Source organism: Aureobasidium namibiae (genome assembly GCF_000721765.1).
Source record: "Aureobasidium namibiae CBS 147.97 unplaced genomic scaffold scaffold_17, whole genome shotgun sequence".
Taxonomy (NCBI): Eukaryota; Fungi; Ascomycota; class Dothideomycetes; order Dothideales; family Saccotheciaceae; genus Aureobasidium; species Aureobasidium namibiae.
In genome coordinates, this window is record NW_013581192.1 from 81,331 (window position 1) to 105,723 (window position 24,393).

Below are 24,393 nucleotides of genomic sequence, written 5' to 3' on the forward strand. Positions count from 1 at the left end.
ACATCACCATCAGTGTCGATTCTGACCGGCAACCCTTCTCAAGGACCTACATACTATCGTGAGTCTTCGGTGAACATGCTACCAGTCTCTGAACAACTTCTGATCCGGACGAGAGGCTTCCAATCTCAAGCATCTACTGATCGAACAACCGGCCTCCAACGAGATTGATAAGATTAGATGCGGAGAAGAATGCTGACCAGCGAGTCCTCCGCAATCGGCCACGGATGGCTAAGCGGATGGCGTGCTTTGTACGGCGAGCGGCAGAGTATCGACTCCAACGATTGTTCAGCGAGTCGACTTTTTGCCGTGTCGTTCGCCTCTCCTTGTCGTTCGCTTCCCATTCTCCTTTCCACTCGCTATCTGTTGTTTGGAGTCGCCTTGTGCAATCAGCCAGGCCTTTGGATTGTTTTCTTGCAGCGCCTTTGTTGTTGTAGCGAATCCATCTCAACCCCTCCACAACCTACGAATCATGGCTTCCGAGCAACAATCCTCCAGTCTGCCTTTTGGCCAGAATGTCGCCCTGGGACATGTCAGCGGTCCTACCTACTTGACTGCTCAGACCCTGGTCCAGCAGGTCGCATACTCGCTCTCGGACAAGATCTTCTCGTACTCGCCCGAAACCTTCGACCTTGATGTCGCCGCAAAGAGCTGGGAAAGCGCCGGCGAGCAAAATGTCCATGGCTACAAGACCGGTCTCACTTCAATGGAGACTCGCTCTGGTGCTGGTTCAATTGCTCTCGGATACATGTTTTCCAAGGACTTTGACCTGAAGAAGCGTCACATCCCTCAGTCCATCGTCGCCTCCTCTGGTTCTCTTGCCCACTTGCGCCCCGCCCTTGACCAATTGGCTCTCCTCTACAATGTTGCCAATCCTACCGTCGCCCACGTTGCTGCTGTTGACTATGCCGCCAACTCATCCACTGGTCTCGTTACCGACTACGTTTCGGCCCTCCGTCTCGCCGAGGAGCTCGGTTTGGGTCTGGTTGCATCCGCCTCCGCTTACGAGATGCAGCACATGTCTCTGTTCGCTACCCTCATGGCCTCGATCGTCCCTTCTCTCCACGTTTACGACGGTATCACTGTTGGCAGGGAGACCACCAGAATCATTGACGTCCTCGACAAGTCTGGTCTCAAGAAGACCTACGACGCCATCCTGGGAGATTCGTCCCTCACCGACAAGAAGCACTCTGACAACGAGGGCAGAGTCAGCCGTCTCATGAAGGCTTTTAACAACGAGCTGGGCACTGACTACAAGCTATTCGAGTACTCCGGTCACGCCGAGCCTGAGTCTGTTCTGGTCGTCTTCGGTACCGTCGAGGCTTCTCTGGCCTCGCAGATTGCCCGTGCCCTTTCCGAGAAGGGTGTCAAGATTGGTGTCATCAATGTCCGCGTGTACCGTCCCTTCGTTGAAGAGGAGTTCCTCGAAGTCCTTGCCCCCTCGGTCCAGAACGTTGCCGTCCTCGGCCAAGTCATTGACCAGTCCGCCGTCACCGATGAGTCCCAGCACTCTGGTCTCTACACCGACGTTCTTGCTGCCCTCAGCTTTGCTACCATGAACAAGACCCCCGCTGTCTTCGACATCAAGTACGCCAGAGAGCAAGTCTGGACACCTACATCGGTCGCTGGCCTTCTGCAACAGATTGGTCAGAAGATCGACCATGCCCCTACTGAGGCAGAGCGCTTCGAGCTCCCCACTGGTGATGTGCAACAGTACACTTTCTGGGACGTTGACAGCTCAAACGCTGTTTCAGCTCCTATCATGGTTGGCCAACTGCTGTCCGGTGACTCCAAGCTCAACGTCAGTGTCCGCAGTGGTCACGATAACCTCGTCGCTGGTGGTGCCATCCGCACTGACATTAGAACCTCAGCCAAGTCGATCGAGGCTGCCTACTCCATCAGCTCTGCTGACGTTGCCATTGTCAATGACGCTAGTCTGCTGAAGAGCTTTGACGTTCTCAAGTCTGTCAAGGATGAGGGTACCGTTGTCGTCAAGCTTGCTGGCGTTAAGGATGACGAGATTGAGAAGCACCTCTCCACAGAGGTTCGCAAGGCTCTGGCCTCCAAGAAGATCCAGCTCTTCGCTCTCGACACTGCCGCCTCTGCCAAGGTCGAGGAGCAGCCTGAGCTTGAGAGCTACCTTGTCCAGCTTGCTTTCCTGAAGCTTGCCCGTGGTGATCTTTACGAGACTGGCGTCAAGAAGCTCGCAGGTGGCAACGATGCCCTTGAAGCTCTCTCTAAGGAGATCGACGATGTCGTCCGCAAAGTCGAGATCCCTGAGTCTTGGCTCACTGTTGAGCCCGAAGCTAACCAGCCCTCGCTCATGCCCGAGGACTTGAACATCAACAGTTTCATAAAGTTCGACAAGGAGGACCCCGAAGAGGCTTACCTTCTCAGAAACTGGGAGAAGGTTGCCAAGGGTCTTGTCTTTAAGGAGGCTTACGGCACTCAGAACGCTCTTCGTCCCGACCTCAGCGTCAAGACTGCAGTTGTCACCGTCAAGGAGCGTCGCCGCCTGACCCCTAGAACCTACGATCGTAACATCTTCCACATCGAGTTTGATCTCGGTGAGACTGGTCTTACCTATGCTATCGGCGAGGCTCTTGGTATTCACGCCGAGAACGACAAGACCGAGGTCGAGGAATTCATCAAGTGGTACGGTCTCAACCCTGATGAGGTTGTCGAGGTTCCTTCTCGCGAGGACGCCCAGGTTCTCGAGAACCGCACTGTTTACCAGGCCCTTCTCCAAAACGTCGATATCTTCGGACGTCCTCCCAAGCGCTTCTACGAGGCTCTCGCCGAGTACGCCTCAGACGAAGCCGAGAAGACCCAGCTGCTCTTGCTTGGTACCGGTGGTAACCAGGAAGCCCAGGTTGACTTCAAGCGTCGTGCTGAGGTTGACACTGTCACCTATGCTGACCTCTTGCTCGAGTTCCCCTCTGCTCACCCTTCGTTCCACGACATCGCCCGTCTGGTGGCTCCTATGAAGCGTCGTGAATACTCTATTGCTTCTTCGCAGAGAGTCACTCCCAACTCTGTCACCCTGTGTATTGTTACTGTCAACTGGGTCGATCCTAAGGGTCGTGATCGCTTTGGTCAAGCTACTCGTTACCTCAACGCTCTTGAAGTCGGTCAGACTGTCACCGTCTCTGTCAAGCCCTCGGTCATGAAGCTTCCACACAAGTCAACCGCCCCCATCATCATGGCCGGTCTTGGTACGGGTCTTGCTCCCTTCCGCGCTTTCGTCCAGGAACGTGCCTGGCAGAAGGAGCAAGGCATGAACATTGGTGCCGTCATGCTTTACATGGGTTCTCGTCACCAGAAAGAGGAGTATCTTTATGGTGAGGAATGGGAGGCATACCAAGACGCTGGCATTATTACTCACATGGGTTGTGCTTTCTCTCGTGATCAGCCCGAGAAGATCTACATTCAGGATCGCATGCGCGAGACTTTGAAGGAGATTCGCCAGGCTTACCTTCGCGATGAGGGTGCCTTCTACCTCTGTGGTCCTACCTGGCCCGTGCCTGATGTCACCAATGTCCTTGAGGAGGCCATTGAGGTTGAGGCCAAGGAGAACGGCAAGAAGGTCGACTCTCGCAAGGTTATTGACCAGCTCAAGGATGAGGAGAGATACGTTCTCGAAGTCTACTAGATGCAGCAAGTCCTTCGCTTGGTTTGTCTGTCTTGAATCATGTTTGTATATAGAATCGGACTTGTTGATATGGTGAAGTCGTAAAATACAATCTTTTCCTGATCTACCAACCATGATATCATGTGTGCATTGTAAATCGTGTTGAGCTGACTTGTGATCGCTTTCCAATTTTTCCACCTCCAATGTTTCTGGGGGCCGTGGCGATCAAACAAAACATCAAGTCTCGGCGGGGATACCCGGTTGATTTGTGCAGGAAGGCTTGCTCGCAAGCCGCCACTTCCGCCAACCCTAAGAAAAAGTTGGAGGATTTTCCAGGAACAAGAGAATTTGGCAGGCACAGGGCTGTGCAACAGACGCGGTGGACCGGCAATCAGGATTCAGGAACGCAGACGATCAATTTTCGTGGTGTTTTGCACCACGAACTTCTGAAACAGAGGGGATTTTCTGGGATCTTCTACAATTTTGTCTGTCTGTCTGTCTGTCTGTCCTCCGCAGACTCCATGTTGATCCAATTGTGCTCTTCAATGTTCCGCGATCCAATCTACTTCCGCGAACATCAGAGTCCCCTATAGTCAATACGTACCTATCTTGTGTTGTTTCGCAACCCTCCAAGAAGTTGTCGCAAGCCAATGACGTTGTGGTTCTTTTCTTAGGCCCCTGTCTCGTGCTCGGGAAGGCTCGTAAACTTTAGGGGCTCCACTGCACACCACCACCAGGCTTTTTTCTGGTGTTTTCTGCCAGCGCCTGAGCATGCTCATGCTTTTCAACGACACTGTCAACACGCTAGCACAAGAGTCTTGGCTACTTTTTGCTTGCGGGACCCTGACAAGAATAGAAATTGAGGCGACCCAGAGACAAGATGGCTGGTTGCTGGGGGTAAATCATGCAGGCACTCCCGAAAGGCTGACATCTCTGATCATCGCTGCGTGATAAGTATATATTACTTGGGATCACTCTCGTACCTGTTTTCTTTTCTCTTTCTCTTTCTCTCCTCTAACCCGCCAATTACTATCAATTCAAGCCCATCTTCTCAATTCTCAAACAACCATTCCAACCGCAATTATGAGAATCTCCGCTATCTTCGTCCTGGCTTCTGCCACCGCCGCCATGGCCGCCAACTACACTCCTGCTCTCTTCGCTCGTCAGTCGACTGGCACCGTTTGCTCCAACGGAGAGTCCGTCTGTGGTTCTGGATGTTACGACCCCACCGCCTACCTCTGCTGTGGTGAGCAGGGTCAGGTCTGCCCTACTGGCAACTACTGCGCCAGTGCCAACCGCTGTTGCCCTATCGGTGCCAACTGCGACGGCCAGGGTACCTCCACTGCCAGCGGTGTTTCTGCCACTGCCATTCAATCTGGATCCACCATTCTCGGAAGCTGTAAGTCTATCAATTTCTTGTGATTTCCCATTCCCTAGACTCGGTAGTGACGAGCCATTTTCTTCTTGTAGCAGCATCATCTGCAGCCGCAGCTTCTGCTTCCCAGTCCTCTGTTTCGCAGTCGTCTTCCTCTTCTACTTCTGCTTCGCAATCTTCCTCGTCTTCTTCCATTTCCTCGTCTCTCTCTTCTTCTGCCTCTTCGGCCGCTGCTTCTTCGGCTTCTTCTGTTTCATCGAGTCTGACATCCAGCGCCACAGCCGCCTCTTCTGCCGCAAGCAGTGCTAGCTCCAGCATGTCTTCGGCTGCTTCCTCTGCTTCTTCCTCGGGATCATCGGCTGCTTCTAGCATGTCTAGCTCTGCTTCGTCAGCTGCTTCTTCCGCTTCCAAGTCCGCTTCTTCCGCCTCGAAGTCTGCTTCTTCTGCCGCTTCCTCTGCCTCCAAGTCTGCTTCGTCTGCCTCAAGCTCGGCTGCTGCCACTTCTTCCGGCGCTGCTGTTGCTGGCCAGGCTACCAACTTCGGTCTGGCCCTTCTCGGTCTTGCTGCCCTCATCTAAGCAGCTCGCTTTTTGTGATCGTTGGTGGTCTTGAGCTGTCAAGACGCATGAAGTTGTATGCTTAAATTCCTTCTTCTTTACTCCTTGAGTTCACGTCAGACAAAAAGTTTGGCCGCTTGTTTTTCTAGATGTATTTATGATACCGGGCTTTTGCATTGCCAGATGGAATAGGTTTTATTGTTTGTATGGGCCACACCAAACACATTATCATTGCCGACGATATTGCCGTTGTCTTCGTCTCCTTCTATCACGTGTTCGCCGTCCTGACATCTGTGAGATCCCATATCCCATTTCGAATTACATTCTTCTTCGTGGGTTTCATCCTCCCCTCTTCTCGCAGCGAAGTCATGAGATTGCCAGGAGACGTAGTATCACACTTCCACAACATCGACACCCAAAAAAAAAATTACCAGCACCATGGGCTGGAATCGCACCAACGACATCTTGATCCTTTTGAGAGAGAGGGTATCAGGAACTTAGGGACTTGGCCTACGGGATCGGACATGCTGACCACTGCATCTCCACGGATTCTTAACTCGTCAAAGGGAGACAGGATGTCTGGAACATTGTGAAAATTGGTGATAGAGTGCGTCATCGCGGAAAGCTTGGTCGTATGACAGAGTCCGAACGATTGATATCGAACTGCAGGCAGGCGTTAAATATACGCCTGGGAATATCATATCATGTCGAAGGTTCAACGCTACATGGAGAAAAACCTGTGAACTAGTCAGCCGAAACAGCGACGACTCTATCATCAGCCCCTACCAAGCAAAAATGGCGACGTTCCACCTATATCTTGACGGGAAGATCTGGCTCTTGAGTCTGTCCCTCCGAATCTTCTGATGGATCTGATGGATGGCCTCGTGGTTAGTGGGATATGTGCATGACCGGGGATTGGTCCCGAGGATGTGTTCTACGAGGGTTGATATTTATAATCATAATCAGGCTCTCCATCAATGGACCTGTGGCGCAGCGGTAGCGCGTGTGATTCCAGTCTTTTCGGGACATCCACAAGGTCGTCCGTTCAAATCGGGCCAGGTTCATTAGAACACGTGGGGCGAAAGTTCTCTATCACGATTTTTGACCTTTTGTCGCGACCACATAGACTCTGCCCCTGTGTGTTTTTTTGAAGTATCTAAAAGATTCAAATCTGTCTTATCAACGACGGTCGATTAATGTCAAGCAAGTGTGAACCAGTTGATCGTTCATGTGGGGTGAAAGCTCTGCAAGGTTCCTTTTGTTTACTGCATGTTCCAATACCAAGGTTTTGCTCGGAGGAGCTCTGTAGATCTCTGCTTATGTTGGCGAGATTGCTCAGCTCTTGCTTTAACAACATCGACTAGTTGACAATCATCTCACAGCATGATCTTTTGCGAGTACAGAGAGCCACATCAATGACCCGATCATGCTGGGATTGACCTTCAACTCTACCAGTGCACTTGTCGCCATCAGGCCCTGTCCTGCTCAATTCGACTGCTCGGCTTACCTGTCATCTTGGACCGCATTGAGCAACATTTCCAACCTCATCGCATTGACATGATGTCTATCTAGCCTCTGTCGCTAGTCTGTCTGCAGACAGGTGCTCGGCCCCGCTCGACATTCAAGTTACAGAACACTTGGATTGACCCATCGTCAATGATACTGGCCTACAATATGTGAAAGGACCGTATTCCAGGATGAGAATATGACAGTTGATGGAGAGAACTCAGTGAAAAGACGAATCTCGTCTGTCACATGGCGAGTGAGGTAAGACATTGACGAATGAAAGTGAAGCATGCAAGCGCCGAATCCTCAATCGGTGTCACCATCCCTGCATATTCCTCGTTGATCTCTACGACATCTTTAGACTCTGGTCTATACACAACACCTGCTAGCATCTTCCGGACTTCACAATGGCACTCGTAGGAACCCTTCTGTTCTGCACAGACTGTGGCAGCATCCTCGCACGTTGTCCACCAGACCAGGACTTGATCAAATGCGACATGTGCTCGGCGCTGAATAAGAGTACACGAGCACCATCTGCACTGACAAATGATGCCTCAAGCTGATTGATCTATCTAGACAAATGGCCCGCCTCTCAGAAGACTACCAGTGCCCCTGATGCATTCCCTTCTCGCCTGTTCGACAAGCGCTCGAACGTGCAGATCTTGACTGCCGAGGACCGAGATACCTGGGCCACAACACCAAAGGCTTGTCCCAAGTGCGACAATGGCGAGTTGAAGTTTCGTGATGTCCAGACACGTGGAGCGGATGAGGGCAGCACTATCTTCTACAAGTGCCCTGCTTGCGGCCATGGGTAAGTGAGTGTGTCATATGTCGCGCTCTATGCTGACGAAGGTGAAGATTCAAGGAAGACAACTGAAGTTCGCACGCGCCGCACGTCACAACCAGGTCCAAAGAAGAACTCGCCAGCGCTCAAACATAAGGGTATTATACTGGCTTCGTGCATACCTATCCTTGCACTTTGTGGTTACGACATCGACTATCACACAATAGAAGCAGAAGACGGTGAAGCTGGCACGAGATATCAGGAGCACGAACGCAACCTCGGCACGCATCAATATCAGAAGCAGGACTGTCACAGCACAAAACATAACCGGACACTTCGCAGAAGGACAAAGACAATGCAAAAGATGACCCAAGGAAGAGAAGAAACGGTGGCAGACTCTAGTAGAACATAGTGAGTGCAGACGACGTTGACGCCCATTTTGCGCTCTCTCTACCCTTATATACTATTTTTTTTTTAGTATCCCTCCACCAAGACGAATTACTCCTCTCAGGAGCTGGTTCGGTGGCCGAGTGGGATGATTACCTGCGACTAGGTACGGCTAAGCGTCAGCCTCATCACCTGACGCTACTTGAAGAATTACACTGCCAGATGTATATTCGGGAGGTTCGCGGCTTTCGCTTTAGAGGTACAGAGGATGGAAAGTGTTTCCGATGTGGTTTTTTTTGCTTCAGGACTACCTGACAGAGACGCATAGTATACTGCGGGTTGCAGTACCGTGGTGTTGTGTTGATGGGAGAGGATGTGGCTAAGGGTGGTTGTGATTCCCGCGAAGTCGTGGACTCGAGTCTCTGCTCTTGCCTTTCTTTTGCACTCACCGGTATATCGATGCTCGGGGCGAAGTCGAAGCGGCTGCTCTTGTCATCGACGAGGCTGTCGTGGTTACCAAAGTCAGAGTATGATCGCGGTATGAGCCGCGTCATTGGTATACACCTGACATTCTACCTTGACGTCGCCGTCAACGGGCTTCAGGGTCACCGCGCAAACTCTCACAAACACAGAAAACAAATCGTAAGTCCTGGATTTTTCTGTATAATCCCCTCCTCCTAAAAAAAAAATACTTTGACCCACCCCTTTTGTCACAATTTTTCTTCTCCATCTCCAATTCACAAGAGCTTGACTGAGGTTGTTGACACTCATGCGGCTTTGGATAAAGTTGCGCCAGGGCAGAGTGAGAGACAATTCGGAGCGATGGATCTGGAGTGGTATTCGAGTGCTTTCATTGTTGTGGTGGGGGAAGTGCTTGATGAGCGAAGCTTGCTGTTTGTGTTTGTGTTTGTGGATGATGGACTCGATGATGACGAGGAGGATCATGGCGATGGAGGCAGAACAAGATTTGCTACCGACAAGTTCTGTTTCAGGCAAAAGGATGCACGTTCCATGTTATCGAGTTTGATGTATGACGATGAGAGTTGTGAGAAACCCAAGGAGATATATGGATATTGAGACGAGTGAAGTAGTACTTTCTGCATTTTGCAAAGAGATGCAAGACCGAACCCGGGAGATCTAGGTACACATCTCATCGCTCTCTTTGCACCCTTCCTCCGGGTATCACACTCTCCAGACTTCTGCTAAACGCTCAATTCCTGACAAAGGCAACATTGTGCTGCTTGTACAACACGCTCGAGTCCAACACCTCTCCAGTGTCACTTCTCATAAAGTCAATTTGCAAATTGTTCGCATCCTTGAACTTGAGCGACGCATAGCTAAACTCGTCTGCGTACGCAAACACATTGGTCGAGTAATTGGCGCCCACAGCACTCAAGCCCTCAATATTGCCTGCTCCGCCTGCAATAATGTAGGCAGGAGCTTTAGGGTTGTTGAGGCCTGCGGAGTCAGCGACGTTGTTGTAGACGGGGTTGAAGCGCTGGGAGTTGTGCACGTGGCCAAAGACACCGAGATCAACGCCGTACTTGTAGAAGAGGGGCTCGAAGGCTGTTTGGCATGGGCCGCAGATGTTCTTGGAGTCGCCGGTGGAGTACCAGGGACGGTGACCGGCGACGATAAGCCAAGGAGTGATTGTACGGTCAACGGAGGCCAGGTCAGCGTCGAGGAATTGGAGTTGTTGGGTTGGTGTGCTGCCAAAGGGACCAGCGCCGAGGCCTGCACTGCCGCCTTGGCCATCGGGTGCAGATGGGAAGTCGGTTTCGGTGTCAATCATCACGATATGGGCCATTCCGTACTCGAACGAGTACCAGAAGGGTGGATTGGCCAGTCCTTGGGCTTTCTTTGCTGAGGCTTGGGCTGTGGCATTTCTGGATTGGGAGGGAAAAGCAGTGGGCATGAGGCCATTGAACCTAGTCATGAAGTCCGTGAAGTTCTTCTGACCTTCAGGGCACAGACCAGTTGTGTAAGGAATCTCTGTGCATGCAGCCTCATGATTGCCAGGGGATGCCATATATGGCTTCCTGCCTGCGACAGGGGCCAGTTGGTCGAAGAAATTCTCGAGAATGGCTGCGTAGGCATTCTTGCCATCAAGAACATTCTTTGGCGTCAGGTACCAGTCGTCGGCATAGGCAAAGTCTCCAGGGTGCAACACAAAGTCGTAGCTGTCAATGGTACGAGCAAGCGCACCGATGGTGGTGTGGTTCAACGCGGGCTGAACGTATGGAATATCGCGTTTGCGGGAGGTTGTGTAGCCATCTTGACCATAGACACCGAGCTGAGAAACAAGATTGTCAGTGCAAACTCATGGAACTATCCACTTATGGCTTCATCTCACATCGATGACAACATCCACGTTGAAGCTAGTCTTGTCTCCTGGAGTACGAGCAGTCATGAAATGGTTGACGGTCGAGTTGGTAGAAACAATCTTGTAGTAGTAGGTGGTTGCAGCATCGAGTCCAGAGAGTGTTACCGAGTTGGCCCAGGTGCGAGAAGTCCCATAGGTCAGAGACTGAGTGGAGCATGCTTGAGAGGTCAAGCTGGTCGCAGACTTGCCATACTGAACGCAGCCTTGGGCCAGCTTCTCGTAGGTGTTCCAGCCAACAGAGATGGCTTGAGTCGTGTTAGTGTGATATTCTATGACATGGGGCTTGAACCCTCAGGCATACCATTGGGACCCTTGAACGCGATGCGTTGTTGCACAGGGGTAGTCAGGTCTGTTGGTATGCCAGGATAATCCGCTGCAAACACCAGACCAGACAAGAGAGGCAGAGCCTGGATATAGAACGATGTAGGTGCCATCTTAGTTAGCACAGGTAGTCGGAAACGTGCAGGCTGGTTAAGAATACAGTGTCCATGGAAGGTGGCAATCACAGTGCATTTTGTAGTGCACAGGTCGAGGTCCTACCATTGTCACCTACCTTTCTGGGATAGTCTTCTGCTTGTGGCATCTGTACAACGAATATCTCTTGCATGAATCTAGAGTGTGCGCAAACAAGATGCTCTAGCAGTAGTCGTCTTGTGTGATGAGAAAGTCTACACGTGGGTTCGCAGATCAAGCTTCAACAAGCCTTGGGTTTTGGCTAGCGAGGCACGCTTCACGGTCGAAGAAGCTGATTGGTCAAATCGGAAAGTCGGAAGAGAATGCAAGTTATCATTCGAGAAGGTCGTTGTTGTACGCGTCGCTAATGGGGTTTGTCAGAGACGACATGTTGTGACTTGTGGTCATGACCTCGGCAGAATGCATCCCTGATCGATCACCTCGGTACCTGTCGATCAATTTGATACAGAGTATAGCTTTGGAATTGCACAATGCTTGCACGAAGAAAGAAGAGGCAAGTATGATTAGTGTACGACAGGAACAGCACCGATGCAGAGTGTTGATGAGGAAGGAGCGATGGCACAGCCAATAGCAAGCCAGCTGTTTCAAGCTGATTTCGCCGCCCTCACCGCCCAAACGTCATGCGGCAATAAACATTCGTCCTTATCCGGACACTCAAGACCAACACAAAGATCAGCCATATAGCTTGCTGTCCGAGATTGACCAGACCATAATCATCAGTGACAAGTCAAGATGGGTAAACCACGAGTAGGTGCCAAACCAGATGCGACGTCCAAGAGTGGTCGCTGACTGATGGCAGATGATCATTGTGATTCGCCATGCGCAGAGCGAAGGAAACAAGAATCGCGATATCCACCAGATGATTCCTGATCATCGTGTCAAGCTCACAGAAGAGGGCAAGAAGCAGGTCAAGACTCAACCAGCTGCCGTGATCCACAAACACGATACTCACAAAGCTACAGGCAGAGGAAGCAGGCCGACGACTACGAGGAATGCTCAAACCAGACGATACCATCCAATTCTTCACCTCTCCCTACCGCCGTACCCGCGAGACGACCGAAGGCATCCTCTCGTCCTTGACGTCCGAAAGCGAGCAAGATGGACCCTCGCCGTTTCCCCGCCACACCATCAAGGTCTTTGAAGAGCCGCGATTGAGAGAACAAGACTTTGGCAACTTCCAGCCATGCAGCTCCGAAATGGAACGCATGTGGCAAGAACGAGCTGATTACGGTCACTTCTTCTACCGTATTCCCAACGGCGAGAGTGCCGCCGATGCATATGACCGTGTCAGTGGCTTCAACGAGAGCCTGTGGCGCAACTTCAGCGACGACGACTTCCCTTCCGTCTGCGTGCTTGTCACCCACGGTCTGATGACACGAGTCTTCCTCATGAAGTGGTACCACTGGTCGGTCGAATACTTCGAAGACCTCCGCAATGTCAACCACTGCGAGTTTGTCATCATGAAGAAGAACCTCGATAGCGGCAAGTACGTCCTACAAAACCAGATGCGCACATGGTCAGAGTATAAGAGACGGGCCATACCGCAACACAACCACCAAGTCACTGCCTCGCAGCTCGCTTCTCCCGCTATACCTGCCCGGAAATGGGGTGGTTGCGTCGGCGGCTGCACACATCAACACTCAAAGTACCCTCGCCGCATCAAGAAGCAAGACGAAGCGACCGTAAAAGTCCCCGACCAAGAACAAGAAGACCATTCCCTTGCCACAGAACAGGTCTCCGTGTCGTCAACCCCACTCAAAGCTTCCAGCACAGCAAGCACCACCGAGCCCAACTCCCCGATCTCCCTCCGCCTTCCCACTCGCCCTAGCTTCCTCCATGGCCGCGATGGCGGTGGCTCACTCTCCGGTATGGCCACACCAGCCGAAGGCCTCTCAGACGTCTCGGGCGCCGAAAACGACTACTTTGCCCGCATCCAACAATCCCACCACCGCAATCTCTCCGACGCCAACCCCAACAACCCTTCCGCCGCCTCATCCTCAAAACGCAGACCCACCGCTCTAGATCTTGAGACCTGGGGCAGGGAGAGTGGTATGGGCAGCGGAGCTCGAGCTGATGCCTTGGGAGATGGATATAATGATGAGAATGCTGATGGTGATGATGAGCATGATGATCAAGACGAGAACAGTGTCAGGATGCACGAGCCCAGTGAAATCATTGAGGAGCTGCAGATGCAGGAAATTCATGACAAAAGCATCCAGGGTAGTGTTTACTAAGCCTGGGCAGTAGGATAGACTTTTAGAAGGAAAAGGTATTGGGAGTTTTGCATTTGCGGCGTTTGTGGTTTTTGGCCGTTTCTTACTCGACCCAGCTTTTACGACTTTCTTTCCATATATAGTTAATACCCAGATCTTGGTTCCTTTCGTTACTTCTAGCGTCCATTGAATCAATCTCTACAAAATGTCAATGGAATTATGATGTGTCACAAGGGTAATGTTATCTGTCACCAGGTTCAATCTCCGCGAAACATTGGAGTTCCTGCAGAAATGCACAAACGCCAATGAAAATGGATTATATGCTCATTATGAAATCTCCCTCCTTCCCCATCTCGAGATCTAAGAACCTCAAACGCCCAAAAAGACCAAAAAACAGAGAAAGCGACATGAAGAGTCGTAAACATCATTCTTAGCCACCTGGTAATCAGAACCCCTTTGCATGAGGTTTTCTCATCCACCCCAAGCCTAACTTCTTCATCTTACTGCTTCCATTCTTCTCCATTACTCCGCTGCCTACGCTCAAACTCCTTCTCATCATACTCACACTTGGACCATCTGCTGCAGACTCATCTCCACCGTCCGCACTGCTTTCGGTCATCACTGATCCCAAGCTAGTGTCGGTGGATTCTTTGCCAGGGACTTTGGGAGGGCGTCTAGTGGACAGGCGAGGACGTTGTTGAGATGCCAGTTCCGGATCCCAGTTGCGATTTCTGCAGCAGAGAGAGTGCAAGTCAGCTTGTTGCAGTGCAGCAGCTATGCGGTCGCGGATGGCAAAGGCTGTGGGGCGATGACTAGGGTCTGGCAGTAGCATGTCCCTGACCACTCCTAGGATGGGCATCAAAGCCGACAGGACCGGTACAGTTGGCGAGAGTCTGATGGCATCCGATGCCAGATGCGCGAGCCATGTGTGCAAAGTAGCTGTATCGTTCGGCAAGGGCGCCTTTGCTTGAGCTCGGAACTTTTGCAGGTCTGATAGTTTGCCCTTGACGATGTAGGTGACGAGGTCGAGGTATACGCAGCCCAAAGAGAAGATATCGCTTTCCAGACCTGTGTCCCTGCGTGTGGATACTGTTGCTGCGTTACTGCCAAGTGATCTCTGAGATGGACTCTTGCGTATAACAAGAGGTTTAGGCATGTTAAGCGGCTCATTCAGGAGCTCGAAGAGTAAGCTAGATGCGTTGGAAGTGCTGGAAGTAGGGCATGGTGTCGTGCCCCATGAAGCCCAAGATGGTCGTCTGTCTGTTTCGATTGGTATTGGATGTGATGAACTCACATCATTCCCGGAGAAGGATCTATGATCTTCAGGGGGCGAATTGTTCGGTGATGCTGGAGGACTGTTCGATCTACGAAAAAACCGTCGAGATCGACCAGAAGAAGACCACGAACTTGCCGAAGCGAACGTTGGCGGTGGTGGCAGATGCCTACTGAAGTTGCGAAACAGTGGTATCGACAGAGGCGAGGAAGTTTGGTTGAAGCTGTTCATCGGACTGTCAACTATGGGACTGGAACTGTGAAACAGTGTCGGATTCGAGATCTTCGGTGGACTTGTTGAGGATGTTGAGGTGCCACTCAATGTACTATCGTCGGAGCTTCGATTTATGCCGGCCGGGCTGTTCAGCACATCGGCAAAGTGCATGCCGCGTACTTTTCCTTCCACATGTGTCTCGGGAGCAGAGTAACCTGAGGCCTCGTTCTTTACGAATTTCTTGCCACGCTGGAACGTTCGTAAAATCCCGATATCAGAGAATGCAATACAGTTGTCGTGATCTATGATGACATTGGACGGTCGTATGGCCCCATGCTGGACACCACGGTGATGTAGCATAGCAAGTGCATCGATGAGACAATGCATCCATTCGAGCAGGATGACGGGTCTTTCTCCTTGAGGTACACGCATGAACTGGTACGGCGTACGGTGAGCAATGAAGGATGCCAGTGTATGCTCCGGCACAAAATCAGAGAGAATACACCCGGCATCTCCAGCGGTATATGAGGCCCATACTCGGGCGATGTGCGGATGCGCTAGCTGTTTTGCTTCTGCGAGATCCTGCATGTAAATTTCTCTCAAATCGTCCTTATCGTCGCCAGCACCAAATGTAAACTTGCGTCTGACAAACACTTGCTCATGATCTTTCGGGAAATGTATTCTGTCCCAGATCTGGAGCGATACGGCTGGCGGTAGCTTGTGGACGTGTTCCATAGGGATGTGCTCCTGAGGTCCATAGTCGATGTGGCCTCCCGGACCTATTTGACGTAAGAGGTATAGAAATTGAGTGGCATGAAACTTTCGATTCAAGCGTTCGTCTGGCTCGACACAGAGATCCATGTCGGCTATGCTCTTGAGAGAGAACGGCAGATCATCGTCATCCAGGGAGTCATCTATGAGACCGAAAATCTGCTCTGGCTTTCCAATCTCCGCCAAGATGAGAAATAGCCGTCTTGCTCGTCCCAAGATCCATTCCATGTAGGTGTCGTCTGTCAAGCCTTCACCGAACGCAAGAGGTTTGTCCAAGAAATCTCGCTCTGCTCCTTTGATTTGTGACACCACAAACTTTCTTGTTACCTTGCCGTCGATACGATCTTCAGTCCACCATAGTTGCTTGAGGGCTGCATGCGGAGTCACCAAGGAGTGGCCACCGTAGCCGTAGATGTAAGCGTTGAGAGCGATAGTCGCCGCCGTTGGGGCGACTTGAGCGTAACTTATGGTTCCCATCGTCAGCACATAACCTTGAGGCCGGATTTGAGCAAGCTGGAGAAGCAGTCGAGTAGCGTAGTGTCTATGACAAGAGCAAAACTGCTCCGGTCGCAATGTGTCGAAAGTGAGTGCGCAGAGTTCGTGTCGGTAGAAGAAGTCCTAGCTTCTTTCAGAAGGAATGAGGTTCGAGGGACCGGATCAAGTCCCAGAAAGCGCAGATGTCTGAAAACTGCGTACTGGCCTGGTGGCATCGTAACGAGAAGGAAGTAAGACTCCAAAAACGGTGTTGAATGTTTAGACGGATGGTGTTGCCCTGCGAGATACCAGACACTACTCAGTACATGTGTGGTTGTGTAGCCACCCATGTCGTACCCAGAAGAAAGCAGGCGCCCTATCTGCAGGGTTCACCAAGGAGATGGGAAGCTGACGCCACCATGCCACTGATTCAGCCAACGATGGCATTCGAAGAGAATAAGTCATCCGGCTGATGTCCTCAAGGTGACATTTGTTCCAGTAGATACTGCCAAGCTCATCTTAGTAGACAAAGATGGTCGAATCAAGAACCCGAAGGCAGGATGGAGAAGCAATAATTGTAAGATTTGAAATATCGTGTGCGAGCTGTGACGCCGCAGGACCGAAGAGGATACATGCCGTGTAACTATAGGCTTACTGCCCACGTTCTCTGCTGAATCCAGAACCAAAGGGGGAATAGGTTGCGTGTCACGAGTGAGACGGCCGTGGATGTGCGGTCAGTCATCGACTCATCGATGTGAGCCCAAGTCGTACGAATGACGAATACTTGTTGGGCTAGTAGGTCGCCAGTCAATGGGGGCGGACCTCGGTGGCAGCCACTACTTTTACACAAGTGCACCTCCGTTCGTGCGTACCTGGATATAGTAAGGGTATGGTGCCACCCGAGACCAGCTTGCAGGACTCAGTTCCTGGCCGGCGGATACATGGAGAATTCATGGCATCGGAGAGTTTGTTGACAGGCAATCCGGAAGTGCGATAGAGTTTCGCTTCTTGCTCCCGCGAAAGCAGTCTTCCGAAGCTGCGTGTCAGAGCAGCATGAGATTCAATACAATACTTTGGGTCGTGCAGCGTACCACAGAAGGAGCGGCCGACAAGCTCGAGCCTGGGTAATCAGCAATCTCTCGCCGTCCCAAGCACGCAGTAGAGGAAAGAGAAGTAAGAACAACATGAAGAATAAACATCGTTCATATCATCTGCAGGTAGCATAATGATACAGCTTGTACAGAGGTTATCGGTTCAATCAAGTAATATGTAGAAACGCCTCCGCCAGTCTCTGCGAAAGAAAGAAACCGAAAAACCCTTTCGAACAGAACAAATTCAAGAAACCGCTCTTTTAGACCCCACGACCAGCGACTCCGGTACTCCGACCATGATGATGGCGCCCACATGCAAACATAAATGGCAACAGAAAAGAGAACAAGAGAGGAGACTAGCAATCTAGTCCTTGCTCTTCTTCTTCTTCTTCTTTTCCGTCTTGTCCTCGTCCTCGTCGGCCTTTCTCTTCTTGGACGATGATTTGCCAGCTGCTTCGGCGGCCTTCTTGGCTTCCTTTTCAGCCTTCTTTGCCTCCTTTGCGGCCTTCTTTGCTGCCTTTGCTGCCTTCTTCTGTTCCTTGGTCATCTCTTCCTCGTCGCTGGACTCCTCGGCACCGGCCTCGGTGACATCCTCCATCTCGGCATCCTCGTTGGCGGCAGGGGCGTTGGCGGAAATACCGTCAGCATCAGCGTTGTACTTGCGGGCCTCCTTGACCTCCCACTTGGCAGGCTGGGCCTGACCACTGGGTGCGACACCAGAAGCAGTGCTGCGGATGGGCTTGCCCTCAAGACCTCTCAGTCTTCTCTCGACCAGAAGTCTGCCCTGAACACCAACAGCCATCTTCTCCTCCTCGGTGGGCTCGGGCTTGTCACCCTCGCCAGAAGTTCCCCAGTCGGAAAGAGCATCGACACGCAGACCGAGCGCAGCCTTGGTGGCGAGCATACGGGCAATCTTACCCTTGTTCTTGCCAGTTGCCTGGCCAATCAGGGAAGCGTGGTAGATAAGACCGTACTTGGGTGTATCGTGCTTGGTCTTGAGGGCTCTGAAAAGGGCCTTCTCGGCACCGAGAATCTGGATGGTCGAGGCGGGAGACTTGGCCAAGTTGAGGAGCGAACCAGAGTGGGCAATCAGACGAGCACCAACAAGCTCACCGACGAGAGCGGTAAGGTTGGGAGCAATAGCCTGCATACGGGCAGTGAGGTATGACGAGAGCTGCTGTCTGTACTCGGTGAAGCCAACGACTTGCTCGGCGAGAGCCTGGATGTTGTCCAAATCCTCCTCGGTGATCTCAGTACCCATGGAAACCTCGGCGGCAGCCTTGACGGCGCCCTCAATCTCCTCGGGAAGAACGTCAGAAAGGTCGGTGGTGGCAGCGTTTGTGCGGACACCCATGGCCAGGATGACACGGGCGAAAGCGAGGTTGTCGTTGATGATCTTGGCCATCTCGGGGAAGTGCCAGCCGTACCATTCCTTGACACGCATAGCGTAGGTGTTCAGCTCCTTGTCCAGGTCGTCGAGCAGGGCAATGGCCTGAATGATCATGGTGTCGACCTTGTCGGGGGAGAACTTGAGCTTGTGACGCGAGAGGGAATGCGACAGACCGAGAGACATGGTGGAGATGTCATCGGGCATAAGACCGGGGATGAGCGAGGGAAGGTGCTCACGGATGGCGCGGTAGACGTCGTTGGTGGAAGAGTCGGCGATGCACTCAATGTCAAGCTTGGGAAGCTTGGAGATGGAAGAACCGAGCTTGGGGTCGGCAACAGCGAGCTGGACCTTCTTCTCGTCCTTCAGGGTGTCGAGCAGAGAGGCGAGCATGGGAGTGACCTTGCCGTCGGTGAGAGCGGCGGCCTCCTCGAGGGCAGCGGCGGCGCTGTCGAACTTCTGGAACTGCTTGAGCTTGAGCCTGAGGATGATGATTAGTGAGGAAGAGCGAGAGATGGAATCGGCGCATCGTACAGGCCGGCGGCGCCCTCAGCGGTGGCAGCCTCCTCGTGGACATCGGTGCGCTTCAAGAGCTTCTTGTCCTTGGACTTGAGCAGGGCATAACCGGCCGAGGTTTCTGTGAGGATGAAGAGAGTCATCGTGTCGGCAGAGTCTCAGTCGTCGTGATGGAGATTGTCGAGGGTCGCTATGCAAGACTAGACGCGACGCAATATTGTGATGGGCTCGACGAGCTTTTTCTCAGAAGTCCCAAGTCTTCAGCTTGCAGATTGCAAAACTTGATCCGAGAGACCAAAATTTCGGGCATTGCCGAAGATTCGCCGGCGTTAGCGCGCCAGCGCAAGCATCGGCCCCAGGCACACCCGACGTCGACGAGCTGCTTCATCCATGCAGCCATGATTGTTCAGTTCTGATCCTCTCGCTCCCTGGCGAGGCTCGGCCTCTGTCCATACACAATCTCCATTCTCTGAGAAGACGCTTCTCCTTGCACCTGCCCATACGCATCCCCAATGGCGGCGCCCGACTACTTTGCGCGCAAGCCGTCATACAACCGCTCTCGTTCTAGCCTGGCCGTCCCTGGACCCTCTACTCCGGCTTCACCGCACACTCCGCTGCTGACCCGCTCCCTCTCTAATCAGCTCGCCTCGCCAGGTGCTTCCTATCGCACAGACGACGACACTCTGCTCTACCAACTCGATTCGAGGTCCTTCCGTGCTGGATTCGCTGGCGACTCCGCCCCGACATGTATCATCCCCTTTGGCCCTGACCAACTACGCCGCCTGAATGACTTCACCACTACATCCACTACCCTGTGCGCCGAGCATGATTGGGCAAAAGATTGGGAGCTGTGGGATCTGGACATTCGAAACACAAACCTCGGTTTGATCGAGGACAAGATTGAGCGTGCCATTCGCACTGCCCACACCAACTACCTCATGCTGGACCAACGCCCTCGCAAAGTCTTTCTTGTTCTCCCCTCGGCCTTGCCTCACCCGCTCGTCTCTCTCACCTTGAACGTTGTCTTCAATGCCTTTCAACCTGCCACTGTTCAGCTGTGGACGCCACCTATCCTTTGCGCCGTGTCTGCTGGTCTCCGTTCGGCCTTGGTCATCGACATTGGTTGGCATGAGACCACCGTCACCGCTCTGTACGAGTATCGCGACGTTTTTCGCAAAACTTCATCCCGTGCGGGGAGATTGCTTACTCGGAACATGGCCAACACCTTGAGCAAGCACGCTCCTGCTTCGGACCCTCTCTCCTTCGACATCGCTGAAGATATCGTTACACGCATGGCTTGGTGTCGCAACTCGCGTGACCAGCACTTTGCCGATAGTATCACACTACCTCTCGGATCTTCAACATCTGAAGTTCCTTTCGATTGCCTTGCAGACCCGGTCGAGGAAGCCTTCTTCTCCGCACCCGTTCCGCTCGAGCACATTGATGATCACGATTTGCCTTTACATCTCTTGGCCTACAAGTGTCTGCTGTCACTCCCACTAGACGTACGCGCAATATGTGTTTCGCGCATCCTCATTACTGGTGATGCAAGCGATACGCCAGGATTCAAGCCTCGTCTGTTACGAGAGATAGAGGCCTTGGTCAATGCCAAAGGCTGGGACCCAGTCATGAACTATGGCTCGGCTACGGAGAAGAGACAGCAAAAGGCACAGCAACAGACGATAGCTCTACCAACTAGAACCAAGCCACCTGACGGTAGTGACCCCCATGATCAGGTGGACTCTCAATCTGATGAGCGATCCTTTGCTCGCAATGCGCCGCAAGAACGTGATGAGGTTGCGGAAAAGTTACAGCGCGAAGTGCTGAAGCGCGGCGTCACGGTACAAGGCGAGGTGCGTGGAGTCGAGACGTTAGGTGCTTGGGCAGGAGCATCTCTGGTTGCCAGTCTCAAGGTTGATGCTGCGTTCGAGATCAAGAGGGACGACTTTTTCAAGAATGGTCTGAGCTCATTGGGTCACACGTTCTAAGCATGAGTGGTTGAAAGGACGGTCGTTGATTTCGTAAATGATACCCCGATACATCAGAACTGTGTTCAGTCTAGCTGAAGTAGATAGTGTTTCCCAATAGGATGGTTCAAGTCTACTATTTAATATTATATGTGCAGTGCTATGCATCCTTTTGGAGAAAGTGGAGAGGGAGGGGACAAGAATACTGTCATGGGCTTCACGCGCCAGCATGCGGACAAAAGAATTGGCCATATGAAGTTACACACCAAAGTGGTTCTTGAGCAGAAACAGTGGCAAGTCAACATGGTCACGACTCCGAGGCCTTGTTCAAGTATAGCCCAGCCGACATAGCCATCACTTCGTGTGTCTCAGGGCTAGCACGACATTCTGGACTGATGAAATCTGCAAGCATGCCCTATGATCGCATCATTCTCAGGCTTGTCTCATAGGCCTCGATCCAGTACAGCGTACAGCTAGTCACTACAAGCCGTCTGTCACAATACGAAACATCTGCCTGAACCTCCGATTCTTCAGATCAAAATCACAGAAACACAGATCGTACGCTACCGCCAAATCCAATGCACACCCCGACTTGGCATCGATAACATGGTCTGAGCGAACAGGCGACAAGTTTGCGACACTTGAGCTTTAGACACTCGAATTCTAGACACTCGATTAAGAAACATTGGACGGCTACACATCTCTCCCAGATTCGCGGTAGGCACACACAGCATCGTTAGGATCGTGAGAGCTTTCAACTGGCAATGAGCTCCACAACAGATTCATCGAACTCCGGGAATCTGTAACTGAACAGCCACTCGCCAGGTCCCCCGACGATGCCAAAGGTGATAGTCGGAGTCATCATGCCATTTGACGAGACGGTGATGGCTTCAACGTCCCTCGCATACTCGACCGGCTGAGGTGCCCATGTCGAAGCGAGAGTGTTGCTGGGGTCTTCATGCATGAGAGTGTGGAATCGGAAACACTCTTGAGATCCTTGCCTCGGCTCGGAACATGGCGTGAGGTGCAGTGCTCGACGTAACCAAAAGCTTGATCTCAACTTTTGTCGAGCCGACACGTGATGACCGTGAGGACAATTATGCCTTGATTGTATACAACGCGAACGCGAAAAGATTCCAGAATATGCATCTTCTTGGAAGACGGTATTGCTTTGTTTCTTTTCTCGCAGCTGCTTTTCCATGGCAAGGTACTTTTCTTCTCACTCCCCGAGAATTCACATGGCACATGAGAGAAGTACAAGTCTAGATTCTGTCATTCTTAAGTTCGCCTATCTACCTCCTGCTTATACAGGCGATGAGCTGAGCTGAGCCGAGCTCAGTCTGTAAACGAATGTGGAACGATGATAGTCGTTTGATAGGCCTGGCTGATTAGAGATGCTAATGTCGATAGGGTGTTGTTCTTGCTTGTGGAGGGCACTCGTCTGCATTTCAGGATTCTCGAGTTCGTCGTTGTCGTAATCACATCTCATGGTATGCATGCCGCTTTTCAGAAGATCGACATGTCGATAGCCTCGATGCCTTTCAGGGGCACAAACTTGAGCTTTGCGCAGTCGGAGAGTTTTAACTAAATGTGCAAACATTCAGTGTATGTACACGCTACTTATGGAAGGTATACGTACGGAATCAGGCGTGTCGCCGTCGAAGATGATTCTCCATTCTGAAAGGGCGTAGTGGTCGGCGACCAAGCGCAGGCGATGGTTTTCTGTCCTCGGGAACTTGGTTCTGAGCAACGCAACAAGCTGTCCGAAAGGCATGTTCCTTCGCATGTTGATCTGCAGCTGCTTCCATTCGCGGTTGTAGCTGTGATCCGGGGTGCGACAATCCACTTCCAACAAGATAGGTGCTGAATCTTGGACTTCACGGGTGGTCGAGTTGCTTCTGATAGACTTCCAACAGTCAATCCTAAGACGAATCTGGCTGCAATTGTTGACTTACTGTCGTGGGAGTCATCATGCCAGTTGTGGATGTGGCAATACTCTCCTCGTCTCCTGACATTCTGTCGATCAAGCCGTTCATGATCTCGTCGATGATTAGCAACCTGTGAGAGTCTGGAGATGGCGACACATTTATACCTCTCAGCCAAAAATTCAACCCAAAGACAGTCTTGACCTTCTTCCAGCAGGTGGAGACACATTCCATCAAGGTTCCATCATGAGCATGAATGCAACTCCAGCATCGTATGACTGCGCGAAGCTTCAGTAAAGTCCATGCTAGTCGCGTGTTGCGCCAGTTTCCACCTTCAACACAAACATGCTCAACACAAAAGGGTCGCTGATTCCAAAAAGAACCTTGCTTGCTTGCAGAAACACAACATGGTTTCTTTCTACACCAGAGAGTATCCAACCTCAACCATGATCACAAAGACAGATGACATGAGATCACAGTCTGATGATGGCATCCCCGATGTCCCAAAGACTGTCTTGGTAGGTATCTCTCGAAAGCACCATCCAGACAAAGACACTCATATCATGACTCTGGGAGATGCTATGCACGCATGTGGAGTACGTACAGACATCGAAGACGACGTGCAAACAATCATTCGCTAATCATTCGCAGTCACCCGACGATTGGATCGCTCGAGCACGGCAGGACCTTTCGGAAGTCAAAGAGCAACTTGCCGCGATCGAGACGCGAAGGCACGATCATTCTTCTTGCCAGGAGTGTCATAGCCTCGAACACAAACACGACGCGGCCCAATCCGTGATCAAAGAACTAGAAGCCGAGAGGGAACACCTCACTCGTGAACTAGAGGAAGCTCCGGGATCAGTCACTGGATACAAAAACTCATTTGCCATCACTGACAAGATTTTGAACGAGCAACAAGCAGAGATTACTGAACAAAAGACAAAGATCGTTGCGCAAAAGGTGGAAATCACTCGCTTGAAGATCAGATACGGTGAGATGCTAGTGCCAGACTTCTCGCCAGAGGATTTGGTCGGGCAGACTGGAGCTGTCATGCATTCGAAATCCGGTCATCCGCTCGTCATGCGTATCGACGTTTGGGTTGGCGGAGGACATGGCACAGACGCTGAACTCGCTCTCGTCAAGATGAACCCGGATACACCGTTCAAGGCCGTCTTGGAAGGCTTGCGTCGTCACCATCCGCTGAAGGCTCTGAAGCAGAAGGACACTGGAAGGTACATATTTGAGTCTGACACTCCGGCTCATGTGAGTAATTCTTTCTTCTGTCGTCAACATTTGTGTGCTGACAATCCCCAGTTGGGCGTGAAGGATGGAGAAGAGTTTGTGTTCGTCCAGCAGAATGATGAGCCAGATTTTATGCTGGATGCTACCATGGAAGGTGTGAAGTGTTGGACAGGTAAAGACAGCAGGGTTTGATCGAGTGTCTTTGCATGTTCCGGTGTGTATCACACT

General features: G+C 51.8%; 10 protein-coding genes across 10 annotated transcripts; 6 read left to right on the forward strand and 4 right to left on the reverse strand.

Annotated features, from left to right (window-relative positions):
• Positions 1-469: 469 nt before the first annotated feature.
• M436DRAFT_66498 (uncharacterized protein) lies at positions 470-3,649 on the forward strand (the record flags this gene model as incomplete). The annotated part of the gene is made up of 1 exon (XM_013568911.1): positions 470-3,649. One exon carries the CDS (start codon positions 470-472, stop codon positions 3,647-3,649), a length of 3,180 nt encoding a protein of 1,059 aa, XP_013424365.1.
• Positions 3,650-4,711: 1,062 nt separating this feature from the next.
• Positions 4,712-5,580, forward strand: M436DRAFT_54134 (uncharacterized protein; the record flags this gene model as incomplete). Its single annotated transcript, XM_013568843.1, has 2 exons — positions 4,712-5,046; positions 5,265-5,580. 2 exons carry the CDS (start codon positions 4,712-4,714, stop codon positions 5,578-5,580), a joined length of 651 nt encoding a protein of 216 aa, XP_013424297.1.
• A 1,892-nt stretch (positions 5,581-7,472) lies between these two features.
• On the forward strand, positions 7,473-7,942 carry M436DRAFT_84691 (DNA-directed RNA polymerase I polypeptide; the record flags this gene model as incomplete). Its single annotated transcript, XM_013568956.1, has 3 exons — positions 7,473-7,584; positions 7,642-7,876; positions 7,924-7,942. The coding sequence occupies 3 exons, from the start codon at positions 7,473-7,475 to the stop codon at positions 7,940-7,942; spliced, it is 366 nt and encodes a 121-aa protein (XP_013424410.1).
• A 1,504-nt stretch (positions 7,943-9,446) lies between these two features.
• Positions 9,447-11,053, reverse strand: M436DRAFT_53978 (purple acid phosphatase; the record flags this gene model as incomplete). The annotated part of the gene is made up of 3 exons (XM_013568815.1): positions 9,447-10,529; positions 10,590-10,864; positions 10,921-11,053. 3 exons carry the CDS (start codon positions 11,051-11,053, stop codon positions 9,447-9,449), a joined length of 1,491 nt encoding a protein of 496 aa, XP_013424269.1.
• Positions 11,054-11,889: 836 nt separating this feature from the next.
• M436DRAFT_17937 (phosphoglycerate mutase-like protein) lies at positions 11,890-12,751 on the forward strand (the record flags this gene model as incomplete). Its single annotated transcript, XM_013568794.1, has 2 exons — positions 11,890-12,000; positions 12,056-12,751. Coding segments are annotated over 2 exons (807 nt in total), but the record flags the coding sequence as incomplete, so codon positions are not given.
• A 1,528-nt stretch (positions 12,752-14,279) lies between these two features.
• On the reverse strand, positions 14,280-16,040 carry M436DRAFT_53929 (kinase-like protein; the record flags this gene model as incomplete). The annotated part of the gene is made up of 2 exons (XM_013568807.1): positions 14,280-14,483; positions 14,985-16,040. Coding segments are annotated over 2 exons (1,260 nt in total), but the record flags the coding sequence as incomplete, so codon positions are not given.
• Positions 16,041-17,492: 1,452 nt separating this feature from the next.
• On the reverse strand, positions 17,493-19,174 carry M436DRAFT_54267 (Nop domain-containing protein; the record flags this gene model as incomplete). The annotated part of the gene is made up of 2 exons (XM_013568870.1): positions 17,493-18,996; positions 19,050-19,174. The coding sequence occupies 2 exons, from the start codon at positions 19,172-19,174 to the stop codon at positions 17,493-17,495; spliced, it is 1,629 nt and encodes a 542-aa protein (XP_013424324.1).
• A 369-nt stretch (positions 19,175-19,543) lies between these two features.
• M436DRAFT_54211 (actin-like ATPase domain-containing protein) lies at positions 19,544-21,019 on the forward strand (the record flags this gene model as incomplete). The annotated part of the gene is made up of 1 exon (XM_013568858.1): positions 19,544-21,019. The coding sequence occupies one exon, from the start codon at positions 19,544-19,546 to the stop codon at positions 21,017-21,019; it is 1,476 nt and encodes a 491-aa protein (XP_013424312.1).
• A 1,485-nt stretch (positions 21,020-22,504) lies between these two features.
• M436DRAFT_84697 (uncharacterized protein) lies at positions 22,505-23,034 on the reverse strand (the record flags this gene model as incomplete). Its single annotated transcript, XM_013568957.1, has 3 exons — positions 22,505-22,582; positions 22,638-22,904; positions 22,954-23,034. The coding sequence occupies 3 exons, from the start codon at positions 23,032-23,034 to the stop codon at positions 22,505-22,507; spliced, it is 426 nt and encodes a 141-aa protein (XP_013424411.1).
• A 296-nt stretch (positions 23,035-23,330) lies between these two features.
• M436DRAFT_66507 (uncharacterized protein) lies at positions 23,331-24,357 on the forward strand (the record flags this gene model as incomplete). Its single annotated transcript, XM_013568912.1, has 3 exons — positions 23,331-23,441; positions 23,575-24,186; positions 24,238-24,357. 3 exons carry the CDS (start codon positions 23,331-23,333, stop codon positions 24,355-24,357), a joined length of 843 nt encoding a protein of 280 aa, XP_013424366.1.
• Between the last annotated feature and the right edge of the window lie 36 nt (positions 24,358-24,393).